Source organism: Kogia breviceps, chromosome X (assembly GCF_026419965.1).
Source record: "Kogia breviceps isolate mKogBre1 chromosome X, mKogBre1 haplotype 1, whole genome shotgun sequence".
NCBI classification, from domain to species: domain Eukaryota; kingdom Metazoa; phylum Chordata; class Mammalia; order Artiodactyla; family Physeteridae; genus Kogia; species Kogia breviceps.
Window position 1 is genome coordinate 119,500,074 of NC_081330.1, and position 22,971 is coordinate 119,523,044.

Below are 22,971 nucleotides of genomic sequence, written 5' to 3' on the forward strand. Positions count from 1 at the left end.
ATAATAATAGCTAATTATGTTAAACACTGATCTAAGTATTTTTTATGTATATCATCCCATTTAAGCCTCAAACTAACTCTGTGAAATAGGCATTATTATCACCATCATACAGATAAGAAAATTGAGGCACAGAGACCTTAAGTGACTTTCCCAAGGCTACGTAACAACTGGTTGAGTCGGGATTTGCATCCAGTCTGGCTTGGGAATCTGTGCTCTTAACCCTGCCTGCTGTCCTGAATCCCCTATGTAGATTGCTTCCAATTTTGTCTTATTATAAATAACACAGCAATGTAAATCTTTGTGTGTAACTGACAGCCGCCCCAATTTAGTATTTTCCTGAGTGACTAGGTGTAAACATGATGCCAACTTGCTTTCTGAGAGGGGGAATCCATGTCATTTTCATAGAATTTGAGAATGTTAGTGTTTGTTTGGCAGGAAATTGCTCAAGGTCACCCCCTAGAAGATGATGGCAGAGAAAGGATTAAGACCTGGGTCTTCCGATTCTAGTTTCTATTTTCCTCCACTGCTTCCCTTACATTTAAAGATAGAATAAAGCCAATACCTTCCTTTGCTAAACTGACCTCAGTTGACATTAGCTTCTCCTCTGAGACTTACTGAGGCAGGTAACTATGTGGGTTAACTTAGCGGGGCTTGGCCAAAGCCCTAAGAAGTAAATGAAATAAGATGCTTAATGAGGCCAGTGCTCAAGTTAAGCTGCTGTTCCTAGGAAAGCTCTCCACTTTGATAAGGAAGAGCAGCAGCCAAGGACAAGGGGAGAATGCCACGCAAGATAGAAGGCTTCTTGTTTTTACTTCTCTTTGGCTCTGAAGGTATGTGCTATCAAACCATTAGGACTCATTAAATACCTAATAATACAACTGACTTAATCATACAGCTGATGAATAGAAATGCAACCAGAATAATTAAAATATTATTAATTAGCAAAGCATGCTAATTAATTAATGTGTTATTAATGAACAACAGTTGTCTTTGTGTGATGCAGTCCTCTTTGTCTCACCAGTGGCTTTCTGGTTCTGTGAGGAGCCTTCTAAAGTTCAAAGGATGCTTAAAATGGGACAGAAAGAAGGAAGGGTCTCAAAAATCATATAAAAAAGCTATAAATTGCAACAATTAATAAGAAAGTGTGGTGTATTCTCGAAAGTTTTTGAGAGTCAAAGTTAGAGTGACTATAGAATTTAATCTTCCAAACCAGGACACTACTGAGAGTGGTGGAGGATGCTATTAATAATTTTGTTGGGACAACAGGTGTGAACCAGGACTGTCCCAGGCAAATCAGGATGTAAGGTCACCCTAGTTTAAATATGGATTAACACAGCACGCCGAATACCACTGGACACTAATAGAAAGCGTAATCCAACTGAGAGTCAGGAATCCCCAAAGACTCAATATACTCAATCATTTTAAAATTTCTAAATAGAGCCCTGGTGGGAGTGAAATGCTTAGTTAAGGAGAAATTAAAGGCAAATCTCTAAAATGTCATCCAATTCAACTTTTAAATTCTCTGTCAATCTTTGAAATCATGCTCTTTCATGCCTCTTTCAAACTCTTAAGGACCCATCCACTCAGAATTCCTTTTTAGGTTCATTCTAGACATTAGAAATTTGTTCTTTGGGGTCACTGTGTATTTATGTGCGTTACAGGAAATAAATAAGGAGGGCAGGAAGGAGGAGACCTCTCCACTCTGCCAATGACCTGGTAGACAGACATGACAAAACTCACACAGAGTCAGAATCCCTGGTTTAAATCATTCTCTACTCTCTCATTATATTTTATTGGTAGAATACTCACTTTCATGATTACCCAATCTCAAAACTTTCGTTAGTCACATTTCTCAATATTTGGAAAGACCTGTAAAAATATAACCCCAAGGTTATTTTGCAAACCCTCAAGACATATTTCTAAGTAGGGCTCATTTAGACCAATTGTCTGTTTTTTTTCCCCCCTTGCATTTAAGAGTCAGCAACTCGTCCCAGAAACTCTTACTACTCTAAGATGCTTTGGGGAGGTGGGGGGTGTTGTTTTCCCTTTACTCCATGCCTCTTCCTCAGCAAGAAAATCTAAACAGAACCTTTCAAGGCTTAGATCCCCAAACCCTTGGCTCTCAGACATCCACGGGGCTCACCCTCAGATTCCTCTTATTTGTGACTGGCATTGAGATTCATTCATCCATTGATTCACTCAAGAATCCATTGATGTCAGCTCAAGAATCCATTTCTGAGTTCCTGCTATGATAGGCCAAATGCTGCGTAAGAACTTGATACACCTGGCAGATTCTTGTTTTCACTGTGCCAACTCTAAAATCTTTGTTCTGTGACCCCTAAATGGGAATAAGCCCTAGAAAAGGTTATCAGGTCACTTTTCAATTACACCCGCACAGTCAGGGAATAAGTGTAATAAAAGACATGCTGTCAGGAGGCACAGGGCACAGCACTCTTTCCTGTTCTGTAGCTTATCAATCTTTGTGCATGGCTGGGGAGCTCCAGAAGTTTCCACGAAGAACAGAGAATCCCATCTGTCCTGGTGGAATGGAATGTGGTCCCGCAGGTAGGCTTGAAACACTTAAATTCTCGTACCCACCTAACCCAGGCCCTCCACCCTCACGCGGCATCAAAGGAAAGCAGCCACACCAAAACGTGGCTGCTTGGCAAGCTAGGTGTGCTCTACCCTGAGCTAGAGGGATGCGCCAGGAGGCAGAGAAAAAAGGCAGAATACAATTGCTGCACTTAATCGGTTTACAATCCCGATAGAGAAATAAGGCCAATGCACAGGGGAAAGATGTATGCTGCACAACTGGGAACCTGAAGACAAAGGTTCTTTGTCTAATTTACTCTTTGCTGTTTCTGTTCCACGGCAGCAGTGGATCCTTACTACAGTGAAATAAGGTAAATGGATTGACTCCACTTATGCGTTGGATGAAGGGTCATTGGGAATACACAAATCATCATCGTAAAGCACTACTTCTGTCTCTTAACTGAGGCAGGTTTCTGTTTATCTTGCATTGTACATTTTGGATTACATACCGATGATGATTTTTAAAACACCCACCTTACTGAAGTATATTGTTCCACTGCTTGGTCATGGCTATTATATAAAAACAAGCCAAAAAAAAAAAAATCACCAAGCGTCAACTTACAGGTGAGTGTGTGTCCTTCCTTGCAGGTGTGTCAAGCATCAGGGAGAGCAGATTTTTTTTCAAAGCAGCTTTATTGAGATGTAATTTACATACCACTAAATTCACCCATTTAAACTGTGTAATTCAATGGTTTTTAGTGTATCTACAGATTTGTGGAGCACACAATGTAATTTTAGAACATTTTCATCATCCCCCCAAAGAAACCAGTAGACATTAAGTACTCACTCCCCACTTCCCCCTCCCCCCAGCCCCTGGCAACCACAGATCTACTTTGTCTCTTATAGATTTGCCTTTTCTGGACATTTCATTTAAACAGAATCATACAACATATGGTCTTTTGTCTTCCACTTAGCATTTTTTAAAAAGTAAGTTTATTTATTTATTTATTTTTGGCTGCGTTGGGTCTTCGTTGCTGTGCGCGGGCTTTCTCTAGTTGCAGCGAGCAGGAACGACTCTTCGTTGCGGTGCGCGGACTTCACATTGTGGTGGCTTCTCTTGTTGCGGAGCACGGGCTCGAGAGCGCAGGCTCAGTAGTTGTGGCGCACGGGCTTAGCTGCTCCACGGCATGTGGGATCTTCCCGGACCAGGGATCAAACCCGTGTCCCCTGCATTGGCATGCGCCACCAGGGAAGTCCCTAGCATATATTTTGGACATTCACCTGTGTTGAAGCATGTACAGACAACAGATTTACCCATGAATATGCCTGTCACATAAAAGAGTAACACTTTCACACCAGAAGCAATTTCCTTTTTTCTTCTTCGCCAGAGGGACATTATTGCAGCCTGCTGTTTTTCTCCTGTGTCTTATTCTTCTTTCTCAAATAGATTGGAAGGTAGTTATAGACAGTTTCTATCATTCATAATTTTATGCTTTTCTCCTCGGCTTCACCTGTTTCCATGGGAAGGAAAACTCTGTATGTAGTGACAGCCAAGCAAACAGACTGAAATAGTCTTCCCTAAGTGTGTCTAATGCACACTTTGCTTTCTGGGCTTTCAAGGTACATTTTGAGAAATAGGCATGCTTGAATTTTCTGGCTGCGGTAACCAGCATTTCCCTATGGAGTAGCCCTTTGAGCAAAAGGGCAGAATCGTCCCCTATTGCATAAATCTAAGGCTGGTGAGGGGCAGATGTTGCAGACCCTCTGGTGGAAACCTGTATCTTGGAGGAATCACGAAGACGATCTGAGTGAGGAGAAAAATAGGCAACCATGTAATCGAAATCTTGTCCTTTTTCCTTTAAAGGCTGACCTGTTTTCTTTTGCTCATCCCAACAGTGTTATTTTCTGGTATCATAAGATGTCATCAACACGACTTTTGCTTTTGTTCGCCAGCTTTGGGGTGATTAAATCATTTCAGGGACGACAGCAGCCACGTTGCTGCTCCCTTGGTGACAGCTTTTCCTGTAAAAGGCTTGTTGTTCCTTCTCTCTCTGCTCATTTCCATAAGATCTGGTGCCTCACAACCCCAGGCTGCCTACAGACAAACGCTTTCTGGGGAGAGGAGCCCGGGAGGGGAAACAACGCCAGAAATCTGACTGAGCCCAGGTGGTTGTTCTGAAACCAGGTCTCCCTCTTGGGTCTCTTCCTCTCCACAGGTAGAAACCTCCCCGCCCTTTCCTTTTTGCCTTCTGCTTTGTTTCTGCACAATTTGGAGCCCCTCTGGGGGCCCACCCATGGACCCAGGTAATGCAAAGGCCCTGAGCGCTGTGGCAATTAGAGGGGCCTCATGTGAACTCTGGCTTTGCTCAGTTGCAGCTGCATAGATCTTCTTCAGTGCCAGGGCACGTCCTCTGGACCAATTTGATCTGGTTAGTAAGGCCGCTCTGTCAGTGACCCACACAGCTCACCTCTAGTCCCCCCAAAAGAGAGCCTTGGCACAGCTGACAAAGCCTTTCTGCCTTTCTGCCATCGCAGCTTCTCTGGAAGATGGGGCAGGGCCGACTGCCTTCTGCATTAACAGCCCTTAAACCATCTAGATGCCAAATGCTCATCTACTTTGCAGTTCTTGGGGAGCAGCTGTGGGACTGACACTATGGGTTCATGTACACATTAACTGGCCTTTCCCCCGAGCTCTAGTAGCTTCTAGCCAGCTGCCCACTCAACCTCAACACGTGAGTGTCCCGTAGGTCTCTCAGACGGAACATCTCTACCCCATCCCCACTAAATCCCTGCTTCCCCTGGAATCTTCTCCTCCCCTGGTAAATGGTAGCTCTATCCTCCCAGGCACTCAGGCCTTGAACCTCCCTTTATTTCACACCCACGTCATCTGTCAGCAAAGCCTGTTGGCACTACCTTCCAGAGACAGTCAGAATCCAGCCACTTCTCACTTCCACTGCCACCACCCCAGGGCCAAGCCACCATCATCTCTCCCCTAGATGACATGCCAAGCACCGGCCTACCTCGGGGTCTTTACATGCTTTTGCCTCTGCCCAGAAGGCTCTGCCCACAGGTATGTCACTTCCTTCAGGTCTTTGCTCCAATATCACCCTCTCAGTGAAGCCTTCCCTAAGCCCCAAAATACCACTCCGTGTCCCTCCACCTCCTTGCTTTATTTTTCTCCATAGCAGTCATCATTATTTTATATATTATATATTTTATTCATACATTCACTACCCCCTCACCCCCCCCACATTAGATTCTTTTTTTTTTTTTTTTTTTTCCCCACATTAGATTCTTAAGTTCTAGGAGGGCAGGTTTTTTTTCTGTTTTGTTTACTGCTATTTCCCCAGCACCTAAAGCTAGGCCTGGAATATAGCAGATGCTCCAAGAAAATTAATGAATGAATGCTTTGGGACCAGTCATTATCAACTATCTTTTATATCAATTTCTCTAATTGCACGGGTACTTAGATAAACCTGTGGAGAAGAAAGAAATAGGATACAAAGGCCAGAGCAAGCGGTGAGTTCTATGTGAGGGACAGAAAAAGTCCTCTTCATAGGGAAGGAGATAAGTAGGCAGAAAAGTTGGGAGGGGAAGGCATTTGAGGCCAAGAAATCATAGGCACAAAGGCATACAGGCCTGAAACAGCCTGGCACATTTGATGAATTATAAGTAATAGAGAGTGCAAAAAATAAATTTGGAGAGGTAGCCAGGAGATACATCACGGCAACCCCTTGAAGGACACATTATTATTATACCCATTTTAGAGATGAGGAAATAGAGAGATGCAGTCCTACAACTAATAAATGTCAGAGGTGAAACTGGGGCCATGGTAATGGGGACCCAACAAAGGGTCTGGAGCAGGAAAATGACACAGTCAGGCATTGGGAGTATGGAGGATGGATGAGGCAAGGTCTCTCTTTAGCAAGGAGAATATCCAGAGGAGAGAGGAAGTAGTAGTTGGGGGGAGAGGAAAGATGGCTCCCGGTAGACCCTGGATGTGGAGGTTTAGGAAAAAGAAGTGACTAGGAGGAGTCCCAGGTTTCTGGATGGGGTAGTAGGTGGATGGTGGGGCCATCAGTAGGCTAAGAAATAGAGAAAGGAGAACAATCTGAGGAAGGATGTAATGAGTTCAGTGTTTAAAATTTTTTTTTCCTGAAATATAACATACATCCAGAAGAATACAAGTAAGTGTACAGCTCAATGAATTTTTACCACTAAACACACCCAAGTAACCAGCACTCAGATCAAGTAACAGAACTTTACCAGCTCCCCAGACACACTCCCTGGGCTTCCTCCTTGCCACTCCCCACCCCAAGTGTGACCACAACCCTAATGTCTAGGGGCATAGATGACTTCTGCCTGCTTCTGTACATTTTAAATGGATTCATGTAGTATGTCCACTTTACCATCTGACTTTCCACTCAGCATTGTTTGTGAGACGTGGCCATACTGTGGCATGGAGTTGTAGGTCATCCATCTTCATTTCAGTATAGTGTTCCACTGTGTAAATCTACCACTCGTATCCGTTCTACTCATGATGGACTTATGAGTGTTTCCAGTTTGGGGTTTTTACAAATACTGTTGTTACAAATAATCTAGTACATGTTTTTCTTTGTTGGAGAACATATGTATGCACTTCTAGTGGGTAAATACTTAGGAGTGGAATTGCTGGGTCATAGGGCACATATATGTCCAGCCTTTGTATAAATTACCAAAGAGTTTTAAAAATAGGTTAGACCAACTTATACCCCCACCAGCAACATATGAGAGTTCAGGTTTCTTCATGACCTGGCCAGCACTTGGCTGGGTCCAGTTTTAAATAGTGAGAGACATCTACGGGGAGATATTCAATAAGCCATTCAATGCACATGTCGGGATCTTGGGGGCAGGAGTAGAGGAAGCCAAGCTCTTGAGAGAGATTAAGAAGGATTAGGGTGGTGGGAGAAGCAGGTGAGTAGTGTGACAGAAGCTAAAGGAAGATGGGAGGAACTGACAGCACCCAACATTGCAGCATGAAGATGTAAGGTTAGTGTTGGGAAGAGTCCATTGGATATGAAAGTAAGAAGTCGATGGAGGGGGTAAGAGTTGGGGAGGGATAAATTAGAAGATTGGGATTGACACTTACACACTATTATATATAAAATAGATAACTAATAAGGACCTACTGTATAGCACAGGGAACTCTACTCAGTACTGTGTAGTGGCCTATATGGGAAAAGAATCTAAAAAAGAGTGGATATATGTATAACAGATTCATTTTGCTGTATACCTGAAAATAACACAACATTGTAAATCAACTATACTCCAATAAAAATTATAAACAAACAAACAAAAAGAAGTCATTGGTCACTTCCTCTGCCAGCACAGGGCTTGGCCTCCTACCAAGACGATGCTCCCTAGTCTACATTGCTACCTGAGACGGTCAATTCTGCTCATAGCAGGTGAACCAAGGAGTCTCTAGGAATGAATTATCAGTGGACAAGGGACCAGGAGAGACAGCAGTTTGCTGACCACAGCTGAGAGATGGCCCTGAATCCGCCCAGGCGAAAAGATATGCCCCCTTGACTCCCCTTACAGCCTATGCGTAACCCAGCAGAGGACTCACCGTGTGTGTCGTCCAGTGGTCTCTCTTCCCCTGGGTCCTCAAGCCCCTTGTGGGCAGAGAGCGAGGCTTCCATTTCAGAAGGCAGGGCCAGGCTCACAGTGGACACGCGAAAGTGGTATGTGAAATGGATACATATTATTTAAAGAAAGGCACAATTTGAAAAAACAGCTTTATAATTCTAATGAAAAGGATGAGACCACTCTTTCTTTAAAAATAAATTTATTTATTTATGTATTTATTTTTGGGTGTGTTGGGTCTTCGTTTCTGTGCGAGGGCTCTCTCTAGTTGCGGCGAGCAGGGGCTACTCTTCATCGCAGTGCGCAGGCCTCTCACTGTCGCGGCCTCTCTTGTTGTGGCTCACGGGCTCCAGACGCGCAGGCTCAGTAGTTGTGTGTCACGGGCCCAGTTGCTCCGTGGCATGTGGGATCTTCCCAGACCAGGGCTCGAACCCGTGTCCCCTGCATTGGCAGGCAGATTCTCAATCACTGCGCCACCAGGGAAGCCCGAGACCATTCCTTTAACTCTTTAAAACAATCTGAAAGTTTTTGGTGGGCATCAGATTCAATATTTAGATAGCAAAGTGGTTAAGGAGGGACTTTTATATCTACTGTCTATGCTCAGGTTTTGTTTGAGATTTTTATAATAGGTATGTGCTGCTTTTATAATCAGAAAAGAAATAAAGGCATTTGTTTTGTTGAAAATAGGAAACGGAACTTGGTGTGTTAAACCAGCGCTGTCTAATGGAACCCTGCACAATGATGGAAATGTTCTGTATCTGTGCTGTCCAGTACAGGAGCCACTAGCCACGTGTGGCCAGCAAACACTTGAAATGTGGCTGGTGTGACTGAGGAACTGAATTTTTAATTTTATTAAGTTAATGAATTTAAATTAAAATAGCCACGTGGGACTAGTGACTACCAGAATGGACAGTGCTGCTGTAAACAATCAGTTTGTTCTAATATAGACAAACTCCTTTCCTATTAAATTGTGCATTCATTCTATTTGTTCATACTTCTATGAAGATAGGTTAAATGTTAGTCTTAGGTTAAATTTTACACTTTTTCCACATCATTTATATGGTATTTACACTTCGATTGTGGTTTGATATTTCCTGTAGATAATAGACAAACCTAAAAAAAATTAAAAAAAAAATTTTTTTTAACAATGTCCTATTTCTAAATCACCTGAATGTGTCACATCCCTACTTCCTCAGCATCTGTGGATGTTTTTCCTGGCACGTATTTACTTACTCTGACTTCTTCCAGAAGGGGCTTTGTTAACTTTTATGTGACTGTGATCATTTCGCTTTTCCATGTAATGAATCATTTGTTGAATTTTTCTTTCTTTTTTTAACTTGATTTTTCCTTTCATGTCCTTTTGCTCAGCCACACTGGGATTATCGTCTACTGAGGTATGTTACAGTAAGAAGGCTGGAATTCATATGGATACTATTTTTGAAGATTTCCCTAGCCAAAACAATGTATAGGATTATCACTTTTTAAAAAATGTATTTTTAAAGGTGTTTTTTTGTTTTTTTGTTTTTTTTCTGATGGTGGCAATAGCACGTTTTATCTGGAAAAGCTCCAAGACTGTTTTTTTTAATGAGTGAAAGCAAGTAAACCAGGTCTTAAATCAGATGGTGGAATCTTGAATCCAGTCCCTTTTAAAACTGTATCCCCAGAAGGGACCTCCAGGAGATGTAAGGCACCTGACCTTGGACTGGGGCTCCTCGAGCCCCTGAAGATAAATATAACGGGGTGGACATGGCTCTCTACGTGGGTGTGTCTGTGAGATTTTTAGCTGGTCACCCAAGGTGGCAAACATTTGTTTATCTAGACTCAAAGATGAGTGGCAACTGTGTGGGTTAAACTGGGTTTATAATTCAGTTGTGCTGCTTTAGTGTGAAAGCCGCCACAGACAATAGGAAATGAATGAGCAAGGTTTTTGAATGAGAGCTTTTCCAGTGGTGCTGACCACAGTTGCCTTTGACTGTGACTTTTCTGAAGCTCCTGCCCCTCTGGCTTCCCGCAGGATGAGGGTGAGGATCCCTGGTACCACAGAGTGTGCAAGTGCGATTGCCAAGGAGGTGCCAATGCCCTGTGGTCTGCAGGCTCCACCCCGTTAGACTGCATACCAGGTGAGTGTCCCCTCTCCTTGGGGCACCAGATCCTTGGGGTATCCTTGGGAACACCCTGTTTCTCCTCTTTCTTTCAACCCTGATGAATTAAACCCCCTGAATGCCACGTTCTGGGTTTTCTCCAGTTGGCCTTTGAACTTCAAATCTCAATGGCCACTGCTCCAACAAACTGCACTGATGTCATTGTTCAGAACAGTTTCCTGGATCTCTACTTGGCCTTGAGGAGATGGTAAGATGGGACCTAACTTTCAATGAAAGAGACTAATGGAATTTATCGAAAATAAACTAACGATAGGCAGCAATTTTGAGAAGAGCACAGGCTTTTGAACCAGAAATACCAGAGTTGGAACCTTGGCTGCATTGTTTTTTAACTCTGGGACTCCCACTTCGGCCTTTTTCTGTCAAATGGAGGCAATACTATTGTGCCCGGATATTTATAGCTCACCAAACAACCACGTGCTTCCCCACAGTCTCAGTCCCTTCCCAGTCAGGTGGCTTCACAGGAGCAGTTCCAGCCGATGGGAGCCGTGTCTCTTCTGAAATGAGGTCCATTTCCCTGCTTGAGAAAGTGGCTTCTCCTTTAGTCTGGGTGCCGGGGAGGTTAAGTGGAGTAGAACTTCCTGCTGACCCACAATGAACCACCTGAGTGCAAAATCAACCTTTGTCGTGTTAAGCCTCTGAAATTTCGGTGACAATTCGTTCTGCAGCATAAACAGCCTCTCCTGACTAATATGAATGACTTCCTCTGAGGCAGGGGCCAGCAAACTTTGCCTGTAAAGGACCTGGCGGTAAATCTTTGTGGCTCTGTGGGCCATAGGGCCTCAACACCTCAAATGGAAGGCAGCCACAGACTGAAGGTAAATGCATGAGCATGGCTGTGCTCCAATAGAACGTTGTTTATAAAAACGGACCCTGCTCTAAGGAATTGTTACGAGGAATAAAATGGATGAGGCATTAAAGCATCTTGTCCTGGACCTGGCACACTGCAGCTCCTTTTCTTCCTGCCTCCTAAGAGGTCACACTCTGACTTTCAGAGGCTCGGGCGGCCTATCACACATTTGCCATGCTCAGTATTTACCACAGCTCGGAACCTCTTTTGCTGAAACTGTCCTTGCCCCCCCTTTCCAGGGTTACGATGGTGCCACGTGTCGGCACGTCATTCACTTTACATAATCACCTAATAATAGCTCCAGGAGAGAGGTTTGTGTGTAGCCTGTGAGCTTCTCTGCATTGTTTCATTAAATTTGCATTAAAATAGCAAATGTGGGGGAGGGGGGTGTCCACAAAGGTTTTTACTGCCTGTTTTCCTATTTACTAAAGGGGTAGGAATGGGTTTCTGAACGAAGCCTTCTGGAAGGGAACAGTGGGGCGCAGCAGTGAGGAAAGCATAAGTGCTGATGAGTTCAGCGGGCTTCGCCCACGGGAGGGACGTCCCACTGAGCTCCACGGTGTGAGCTCCTGCAGCCATTCTGCGCTGGGGTGATCTGCCCAGTGAAGACTGAGGCACCCTCCTTAATAACCCATTTAGAATTCAATTCCACCCTCTGTCATCATGTGCCTATTATGTGCCGATGGGGAGACAAAAATGAACCATTGTCTCTACCCTGGAGGAGTTTACCATTTAGTGGAAACAAATGTTCTCTTCACTAGAGACATGAGATGTACTGGAATTCCAGTCCACAGAAGCTCTTTCTAAGAAGAAACTGAAAAGAGATTATTTACACGGATTGGTTTCATTGACCTGATCAACTGTGCAGCTGAGGAGGGCTGTGTGTCTGAGGAATGTGAAAGATGACCTGGGCTGCCCAGGTTCTCTCCCCTACACAGTTGCCATGAACTTGAAGTTCTGAAATCAGAAAGTCTTTTAGCTTAAGTGTTCTCCTCTCCCCACTGGGGTTTTCATTTTTGTTTTGTTTTGTTTTAACAACACAGATATTCCCAGGAAGGAAAAAAATGCAACCTTAGTGTTAAATGGTTGATTCATTAACGTTCATTTGTTTTTCCATGAAAGAGATGATTCAGGGCAGCAGGACTAGCCACAACCTTCCAGAATTTACTTGCCCATCAGTGCCTCAGATCCTCATTGGAACGTCAAGAACGCTGCCTGGTCTTTCGGGATCCTGAGATTCAGCGCTTCCGCCAGAGCCCTCCTTAGGATGGAAGAAGGCCCTAGAAAGCACAGGACAGGAGGGTCATTCAGAGCTGCCAGGAGATGCTCGGAGGTGCACACTGACTGTTACTGCCAGGGGGCCCTACCCACAGTACAGAAGGTGACCAGCTAGGTGCATTATGGCCTCCTAATCTTCAGCTTAACACTATTATATTAAAAGGTCTGTCTTTTCCACTGTTGAGCCAAGATTATCTCGTCACTCTGAGAGGGGGAAATACGGCAGGGAACGTATCAAAGCATGAGAAATCTAATGACTCAACGCTTTACTTATATTCTGGATTTTATATTTCCATATTATATTCAAGTTTATACCCTATTCTTCTATAAATATTATTCTGTATTCCACTACCTCATCATCATATAGATTCAAGTCCAACACATGTGCATAATAATGTTCACGTGTCTTTTGTCAAGAATGGCCCTGAACTCTCTGTGTTCCTTTAGGTTAATATTGTTTAAAAGCATGTCTGGCCTTTATATGTCTACACATCGAGAAATTATCTACTGCATAAGAAAGGCTAGTATGTTAAGTGTGCATAGCCTGGATTAACAGCACATATGACTATGTCTTTATCAATCTCATAATCAAATCATTGCTCAGAAGAGACACTTGTGCCACAGAAGAGGCAGGTGTTTCCTTAAAAGTAAAATGAATGTAGAAACAGGCTTAATAGCTTACAGTAACCTCCGCTGAGCAGAAAACTTGGGAAGGACATATTCTGTGTGTGTAAAGAGGATCCCTTTAATTCCTCCAGCAACATTATTTATGTCGCTTGCTACTAGTTTAGACTCCATTGACAGTTTCTTTGTGGTTAGGCCAGTGGGAGTTCTCTGGGCCAGTCAACTCCCACTTCCTCCCTGACCTCCCTGCTTCCTGTTCCTGCCATTTTCTTTGCTTATCCCCAGTGGCCACCTGAGATGGGCAGAGATTCAAAGGATGAGGAGAGGTGTCCAGGTGAAGGGGAAAGGAGGAGACAGGGAAAATAGTAATCATGTAACTGGAGTGCCCTTGACTCCAGGGCACAAAGAGCAGGAGAAATGTTACATTTTCTATTTTTCCAATTTTCAGATAACTGCGGTTTGAGTCCCCCTTTATCATGGGCTGTGTGGAGTCTAAAGACAGGAGGATTGTTGAAGATCCTGCCCCTCCCCTTTGGACTACACCTCCCCACCCACAACCCCCCTGCCCTCCAGGGGCCTGCAAGGGCTGACTTGGCACAGGGCCCAGGCTCAGGCTGAGGGCAGCTCCCTGCCCGGCCGGCAGCCCCCAGGGGAAGGCAGACACCTTGTTGGTGGCCCTTCTCCCTCTGAACCAAGCTCAGTCCTGGGACCTTCCCAAGTCTCTGAGGGCGTCAAGAGTTCAGGGGCAGGCTTCCCTGGTGGCGCAGTGGTTGAGAGTCCGCCTGCCGATGCAGGGGACACGGGTTCGTGCCCTGATCCGGGAGGATCCCACATGCCGTGGAGCGGCTGGGCCCGTGAGCCATGGCCGCTGGGCCTGCGCGTCCGGAGCCTGTGCTCCGCAATGGGAGAGGCCACAACAGTGAGAGGCCCGCATACTACCAAAAAAAAAAAAAAAAAAAAAAAGAAAAGAGTTCAGGGGCCCCGCGCCCCATCCCCGGTCCAGCCCCCTCAGAGGAACCATTTCCCCACTGAGATCCGGCCCCTACCACGAGCCCCCCACCACCCAGCAAGGGTCAAAGCCCGAAGCCTCTGGCCACCTCCTCTGGGACAGTCAGCTAATGCCTGTTGAGGCCTAGACCTTCCAAATCCATAAGCCTGAGAGATGCTAGGCTGTCAACAGGCTTCTCCTCTCTCAAATCACGTGCATGCATGTGCAAACAGCTTATTCCTCCCTGATGCAAGGAGACTCCACATGTTTAGAAATAGGAAGCTGACCTTCTCAGGGTGATGTAGGGAGGATGATGGGGGCAAGACAGACTGGGGTAGAGGGGTGTTAGATTTTTTTTCCCCTGGTGAGTCTTCACCATAAAAAACGAACATGCACAACTCAAGACATTAATATACTCTCATAAATTCACCCTATGACACCAGTACTAGCTGCTTATTTTTGGTCAGGCACTACAGGCTCTACGCTCTACGAACACTGCTTCATGAAATCCCAAATCAACTTTATGGAGGCAGGGACTACTGTTGTGCCCATTTCACAGATGAGGAAATTGAGACCCAGAGAGGTTGAGCGGCTTGCCTAAGCTCACCGGAGGGAGAGTGGGATCCAATCCTAGGTCGAACTGGCTCTAAGCAGTTGTTTTTGACCTTGGCTGCCCATTACCATCACCTGAAGATTTACCCCATGCCCAGGTCATGCCCCAGACCAATGACATCAGAATCTCTGAGGGTGTGGCCCGAACACCAGCACTTCTATAACTTTCCAGGTGATGCCCAGGCTGAGACCCATCACAGAGTCTCCGCTCTGTGCCTTGGGCCAAAACACTGCGTTTTCTGGGTTAAGCAGCTGTATAGCTGGAGGTGCCAATGCCTGAGACAGGAGCACTGGACAGGGGCAGGCTTGGGGCTTGGACGCTGAAGGGCTTAGTTTTGGACATATGAGTGTGAAGCATCTTTGGGTCACCCAGATGGAACTGTTCACTTAGAGAATATCCAGGCAGCAGTGGGATGGAGCTTGGGGCCTGGGGGTTGGGCACTGGCTCTCAGACACTGGCTGAAACCATGGGGATGGTGAGCTCATCGCCTCCCCTGCAGAGTGTGGGCAGGATCCACGTCTGGATGAGCCCTCAGAGGCCTCCAAGACCATTGCCACTGGCCAGGTCCCTTCAGTGTAACTCTTAACTGTTAGATGGGCTAATTGGGAAGAGACGGCAAAAGAGATGTGAGGGGAAAATAGAGAAAGAGCAAAATGCCAAGAATAAAGCAATCGGGAGAGGTGGCCATGGCTTTTCTTTCCCCTCTGCCTCTTGCCTCTGAGCTGGTGGCCCTGGAGCAAGAAAAGGGAGGTTCAGGATGGAGGGTCTTTAGAGATATCCACAGTTAGAACTTAAGTGGCGACCGCGGGCCCAACTGAAACCCAGCTTTCTGATGCTGGGGCCTTGTCCCTCCTTCCAGTGGCAAGGCTGAGCTTGTCTTCCAGGTCAGAAGGGAGTTGAGGAGGTGGAGGAGCCCCCAAGGCCGCAGGCACCAGGCCCCCTGAATCCTCCAGCCAACGCCTTCCCTGGCAGAGCAAGGTTTTCAAAGTGTGCTTGTTAAAAATGTGGCCGCTCTGGGGGTGGAATCCTGGAAACTGCATTCTTTTTTTGGCCTGTTTTTTTTTTTTTTTTTTTTTGCGGTACGCGGGCCTCTCACTGTTGTGGCCTCTCCCGTTGCGGAGCACAGGCTCCGGACGCGCAGGCTCAGCGGCCATGGCTCACGGGCCCAGCCGCTCCGCGGCATGTGGGATCTTCCCGGACTGGGGCACGAACCCGTGTCCCCTGCATCGGCAGGCGGATTCTCAACCACTGCGCCACCAGGGAAGCCCTGGAAACTGCATTCTTAACAAGCCCCCCCTGATGATTTGGCCACACAAGTCGTGATGGAGTGGCTCAGAAAGCGCTCCTATTCTCTCTCCCTTGACGTTATTTTAATAGCCCCCCCCCCCCCAAGCTTCAGGTACTTGATAAACTACAAATGCTGTCCCCTTACCCCCAGCCCCGCTGAGCTGCAGTTACTGGTGGGAGTTGGCCCTATTTCTTTGGTTCACTGGGCAGAAAGGCAGTTAAGCCGCCCTGGCCAGAGGCCTGAAGCTGTCCTGTCTTCAGCCTCTGGGGACAGGGCTTGACTATCCCCGCAGGCATTCTGGAGCCTCAGGATGGCATTCAAGCTTTTACACGCTTCATTCAGTTTTACTGACTTTTGAAAATTATCTGCCAGAAAGACCTCAGCACTCGTTTTGCTGTTGAAGGTGACGATGCCCCAGTAAATACACTTGGCTTTTCAATCTGAACTCACATTTATACATGGAAAGAAAGTATTTTGATCTGCCTTACTTGAGGTTTATCATTCACAACTGGGAAACTAGGAGAATGTATTTGCCTAAGTTTATCATTTGTTTTCTAAAGAAATTCAGCTAGAATCTGGGTTTGGTTATAAATAAGAGACCCCCTTATTGGCTTATTGAAATAAGCCAATAAGCCCCCTTAGTGGCTTATTGAAATAGGAGTTTTTCTTTGACTCACACGGTAAAAAGACTAGGGGTAAGGAGCAGCTTAAAGATATCAGGGCTGAGGTCTCTTCAGTTCTCTTGGCCTTACCCCCAGGGTGCAGAATGGCTACTGTTGCACCCACCATCGGGTCTTTCTTCTAGGCAAGAGGAAGAAAGAGGGGGCAAGCAAAATCTGATCAGAAATCCCCAGCAGACATCCTCTTCTATCTCATGGGTTAGAGACTGTGTCACGTGGTCACTTCTAACTGCAAAGGTGGCTGGGAAAGATTGTTTTGTTTTGTTTTGTTTTAGCTGGCTACGTTGCTGCACCCAACAAAATTAGGGTTCTTTAGTCTAAAAGCAGGGGAGAATGGATACTGGGTTGGCAATTGGCAGTCTCTGACCAGGTAACTGAACGCTAAATTAATGAGAGGAAATCCGTGAGAAGTAGCAATTAATATACAAGAACCAGCTTCGGCTACACTTATTTGGAAAAAGCAGTTCCTTTCAACTGTTCCTTATTCAACAGTCACTTAGACGCATTTAAACCACCCCCCACCTTTTTTTTCATTAGACTAGTGAAAAACTGCAATTTACACGTGGGAAGTCAGTCTCAATATATAACTGCCCTTGTTGCCTCTCACCATTGTTTTGTTCCTATAATTGGCATCATATGCTGCCTGAAGACAATTAGGGACCTTCATGTCATCATGCGGGATGGCGAACCCGTGTTAATGAGGAAAATAAAAAGTATGACATTTAAGTATGATATTTTCCTGTGAACCTCTTGGTTTTTAGGTCTCTGAGTTTGTGGAGGAGGTGAAGTATTTCTCAAAATTCTAACCCCCCCCCCCCAACACGAGGTTGCCATAGAACTACTTCCCTCTGCTTTTATGAATGTTGTTGAGTCTCTATGGCAATCCCTTTACTTCATCTTCAACCTCTTCTCGCAAGAGCAGTGAAGAGGATGAAGACCCAGTCTTACCCATTGTGAACGGCACTGACAAGGAAAACATCCTCCACCTTACAAAGCGCGAACGAGAGGGTCGGATCTGTCATTTCCATCATGTCGTGTTTGTTGAGTCTTACCATGCGATATGAGTGTTTTAATGTGCATTGTTTCTCCTTTCCCAGAATGCCCATATCATAAGCCCCTGGGTTTCGAGTCAGGAGAGGTGACACCAGACCAGATCACCTGCTCCAACCTGGAGCAGTACGTGGGCTGGTATTCCTCCTGGACCGCCAACAAGGCTCGACTCAATAGTCAAGGCTTTGGGTAAGCAGAGCAGGAGGCTCAGGTGATTTTTTTTTTCATGTGATTTGAAAAACTAGGTCTCTGTAATACATGAACGACACAGAATGCATTTATTTATTCAACAAATATGGACTGAGTGCCTTCCACATACCAAGGACAGTGGACACAGCAGTGAACAAGGTGAATGAGCTCCTCGCCTTTGAGAAGCACGCGGTTTAGAGGGGGGACTCTAAGCACACCGTCACACAACTGGCCATCTGCCAAGTGTGGTGAGTGCTGCAGAGGAGAAGAAAGACCTGGTCCACTTGAAGCACCAGGGAAGGCTTTCTAAGGAAAAGATCTTTGACCTGAGAGTTGCAGTTGGCCAGGTGGGGGGAAGGGGGAGAGAGGCACAGGGTACAGCAGGTGCAAAGGCCCTGAGTTGGGAAGATCCCTCAAGTGCATGCATGGGGACTGTAAAGAAAGCCAGTGAGGTTAGTGTACAGGTGAGATGAGGCTGGAGAAGTAGAAAGAAATCAGATGGTGCAAGGCCTTATAAGTCATTTTAAGGACCGTGGTCCTTATTTTAGGGATAATGGGAGAACCCTGAATGTGCATTAGTTAGAATACAGGTTTGTGCTGCTGTAACAAACAGCCCCCAAATACAGAGACTTAATCAACTTGGAGGTGATTAGGCAGTCTAGGGTTGTCATGGCAGCTGGATGGTATCAGGGGCCCAGACTCTTTCTACCTTGTTCTCTCACCCTAACATGAAGTTTCCACCTTGGGGTCCAAGATGGCTGCTCTAGCTTCCACTATTACATCCACATTCTAGTCAGGAGAGAGAAAAGAAGAGCAGAGTGCGTATACTTTTCCTTTAAGGATACATACATAACCCTGCTGGCCACTTCTACCTACATCCCATTGATCAGAATCTGGTCCGACTCTCCCACCCAGCTACAGAGGAGACTGGGAAATGTGATCTTAGCTGGGTGGCCTCTTGCCCAGAGAAAACGTAGGGGTTCTATTACTAAAGGAAATGGGAAGAGGATATTGGGAGACAATGAGCAGACTCTATCAGAGGAAGATTTAAAGTTGGGGAGTATCACAATCAGATTTACGTTTTAAGTAAAATCTTCTGGCTCTTGTGGGAAGAACTGTTTGGTGTGGGGTACGGGTGGGGGGTGAAGTGGGGAGAGGAATCCAAGGAGACTAGTTAAGTAAGCTATGGCAGCTGTCCAGGCAAGAACTGAGGGTGACGTGGGCTAGAGTGGTGGCAGTGAAATGGAGAGAAGTAAACGACTTTGAGAAACATTTGGAGATGGAGCCAAGAGATGGATTAGATGTTTGAGGTGACAGAGAGGAAGGGGGTAGAATTCAGAGAGATGAACACTGGAATGAGGGGATGGGGTGAGGATAATTAGGAGCTCTTTTGGGACATGTTTTATTTGAGATGCTATACGGCATCCAGTAGAAGTTGTCTAGCTAGCAATTGATTCTCAGGGTTTAGAATTTAGAAAAAGTCTGAGACGGACCTAAAAGTCAGGAGCCACCCAAGGATCAAGTCCAGAATTAGAAGAGAAGGCTGCCAAGGGCCGAGTTCCCGAGAAGCTTTATTAACACACACCACAAAGGGAAACTATAGGTTTCCACAACTTATGAGGATATAACTAAACTAAAAAATAAATCAGCTCCTTCAGTGGTTACTTTGCTTTACAATTGTGAGAAGCCCTTGCAGAGCCACTCGGTTCCACGTTCTGCACATGGTGCCTACCATGGCGTGGATGACAGCACCTGAAGGAGACGCAGATAGGTATGAAGAGAGTGAAATTAAAGAAAAAAAAAAAGACTTACAGAAAAAGAACATCAGGAGAGACTAATGAAAAGGGAAGGGGGCTGGAAGGTGCGATTACCATGGATTCACATGTTTTGAAGAAAAACATGCTCAACCACACCCCAAAGGTGATTTCAGCTACAGTTGAAGGCATTTCTTTGACAAATTATTTGAATCTGGCAATTTTTCCTTGGGCAGTGGAGGTGCAGGGAGAGAGAAACTATACAATTATCAGAGAGGCCGGACACTTCTCGGAGACAAGCTTCTGGGTGCTTAACAGATTGCAGCTCAGACTACCCGAGCTTTGTGGGGGCTCTTCAGGTGCTGGCATCCCCTCAAAAGACAGCACCTCCCAGCTCTCTGGAGGCGCTCACGGGGCAAGGCTCCTGCTGACTCGTTGTGTCCACGGCAGGTGCGCCTGGCTCTCCAAGTTCCAGGACAGCAGCCAGTGGTTGCAGATAGACCTGAAGGAGGTCAAGGTGATTTCGGGGATCCTCACCCAGGGGCGCTGTGACATCGACGAGTGGATGACCAAGTACAGTGTGCAGTACAGGACCGATGAGAGCCTGAACTGGATTTACTATAAGGACCAGACCGGAAACAACCGGGTATGTCGGGCTTACCCCAAACCAACTTCAACGCAGCCCCTCTGGGACACTCCTCCCACCCGTCCCTGTGTTCCTGTCGCCACCCTCTGTCAGAACACTGACCCCACGTTATGGTGAATCATCCGTCCTTCCTCCCCACAACACTATCTGCTCTCTGACGACGAGGCAGGGGTCTTTTCTTGTATCCCTCATGTCTAGCACAGTTTGCGAACGAGTGCCATCGTATGTGCAAAAGAAGTCTTTGAGGGCTTCCCTGGTGGCGCAGTGGTTGAGAATCCGCCTGCCGATGCGGGAGACACGGGTTCGTGCCCTGGTCCGGGAAGATCCCACATGCCTCGGAGCAACTAGGCCCGTGAGCCATGGCCGCTGGGCCTGTGCGTCCGGAGCCTGTGCTCCGCAACGGGAGAGGCCACAACAGTGAGAGGCCCGCATACCGCAAAAAAAAAAAAAAAAAAAAAAAAAGAAGTCTTTGAATTCTCACATCAGCACAGAGTTGCTTGAATAACCAAGGCTGGCCTTTTGGATTCTGCCAAAGTCACTGGACCTTGAACACTTTGCTGCATGGGTCTGGCTTGATCTACTACTGATGTGGCTAGGTTCTCGGCCTCTCCTTACTATTGAGACCGACAATCTCAACAAATGAGCCACTAAACTGTATAAATGGTTAAAACAAGTCCAGTTGAGAAGAAACAGTCACTTAAACCTTTGAGCAACTTTATATCCTACTAATCTCTGAGGGCTGAGACCAACCCAATTCTTGCTCATCACAGACTGAACACAGTAAGCTTTTGATTTTATATATTTTATATAAATATATACACATATATACACACATATGTATATTCATACATGCATACACATATAAATATATAATCAATATTTTACACACACACACACACATATATATAAAATGTTATCTGCAATGAATTAAAAACTCACTAGCTGTTTGGAAATGTTACTTGCCCTTTTGTCTGAGAGGACTTCCCCCAGCTAATTTGGACATTTCATCAGGTTAAGTAGACATGTGCAGCTGAACATTAGAAGGCTCTGTACTCTCTTGATGACAATTTGTACAGCAAGACACTCACGGGTTGAACTTTCAAGGAGTTTGAAAATAGGAAAAACCATCTTGATACTTGGACATTTTTGTTCTTAATTAGTTGGCTTCTCAAAAAGACATGAAAATTCTTTTTCAAGCTCTATCTGTGTTTCTGAAGGCCTTGATAGTTCTTTGCAAAGAAGAGCTCCACTCCACCAGTTGTGAGATCTGGAGCCTGTTCCATCCTCCTTCTTCACTGGGCTCCTGACTTAAAGAAGTTCAAGGGCAAACAGCTTAGAGAAGGGGATGTGGGGTGTTGCTGTTGGGAAGAAATAAAGGCAAGATCATGGCAGCTGAGGTCCTTCTTGATTTGTGTATGGATGAGGTCAATGTGACAGCCAGATTTTTTTCAGGAGATAATGCCAGAAGGAAATGAAATGTTCCAGTGTCATTGGGCAGAGCACTAGGACTCTGGAAAAAGTGCACAGAAGTTTCTTTGAAGATATAGCCAAATATCCATTGTATCTTATGTTACGGCCACTGCGTAATTGCTATGTTACATCCCCCAAAACAGGAAGCAACCCCTTTTTCTATTTTGGGCACTGCTTTCCCACTTCGAGAATCTTCTCTCTAGTTTTTGTCTTTTTCTTTCTTAAAAATATTTTTTTCCAAAAAAAGTCTAAAAAGTACTTGCCATTTGTATCAATGTAGACACACACAGTTAAGCTTTGGCTCACACCTTTAGAGCCAGCTCACAAGTTTTCACTTGAGCCCCACTTTGGCTACCTTTGGAACATGGGAACATTCCTCTCTTAAGTATGATGTGCTCCTTTTCAAAATTCTTGTCAAAATGCAAAGGATTAAATCACAAAATTGGTGGTAAGAATCAAGCAGCATTTTCTATCAGCGCCGTCTAGTGGAACTTTTTGCAATGAAGGAAATGTTATTATCTGCAGTATCTAATATGGCAGCCACTAATCACATACAGTATTGAGCACTTGAACAGCAGCTAGTGTTACTAGCTGAGGAAGAATTGTTACCTAATTTTAATTCATTTAAGTTGATGTCTGGAGCATGTAGGTGCTGACAATCATTCAAGGTTAGATTTGGGGGGACATCAGCAAATTCTCTGCCCTTTCAGCACTGAGATTTTCCATAGTTAAAAGTTGGGGCCAACTCCAGACAGGAATCTGTCTTCCTTTTCTCTCCCCTTCTGTGATGGTGATAGGATTTCCTCCCTCTCTTTAGGTTTTCTATGGAAACTCGGACCGAACCTCCACAGTCCAGAACCTGCTGCGGCCCCCCATCATTTCCCGCTTCATCCGGCTCATTCCGCTGGGCTGGCACGTCCGCATTGCCATCCGGATGGAGTTGCTGGAGTGCGTCAGCAAGTGTACCTGATGCCTGCCTCAGCTCAGCATCTGCCAGGGGGTGGAGGGTGCAGCGTGGCCCATGGGGGAATGCTGACTTACCACTGTGACCAAAAGGGCTGGATTTTACAGGCTCTTTTCAATGTGGAGCTGGGCAGAGAATACTTCTTTCTTTTTTGTAAGATATAGTTTCCAATTTCAGTGAAAGGAAAAGAAAATGAACTTATTCCCCACTCAGGGTCGAAGAAAATAAGAACAAAGAAAATGTCCCTTAAAACAATTTTCA

At 45.5% G+C, this 22,971-nt stretch overlaps 1 protein-coding gene across 1 annotated transcript; it reads left to right on the top strand.

The window, feature by feature from the left end:
• Positions 1-778: 778 nt before the first annotated feature.
• RS1 (retinoschisin 1) lies at positions 779-22,716 on the top strand. Its single transcript, XM_059050241.1, has 6 exons — positions 779-830; positions 9,526-9,551; positions 10,172-10,277; positions 17,735-17,876; positions 20,081-20,276; positions 22,564-22,716. Exons 1-6 carry the CDS (start codon positions 779-781, stop codon positions 22,714-22,716), a joined length of 675 nt encoding a protein of 224 aa, XP_058906224.1.
• Positions 22,717-22,971: the final 255 nt, after the last annotated feature.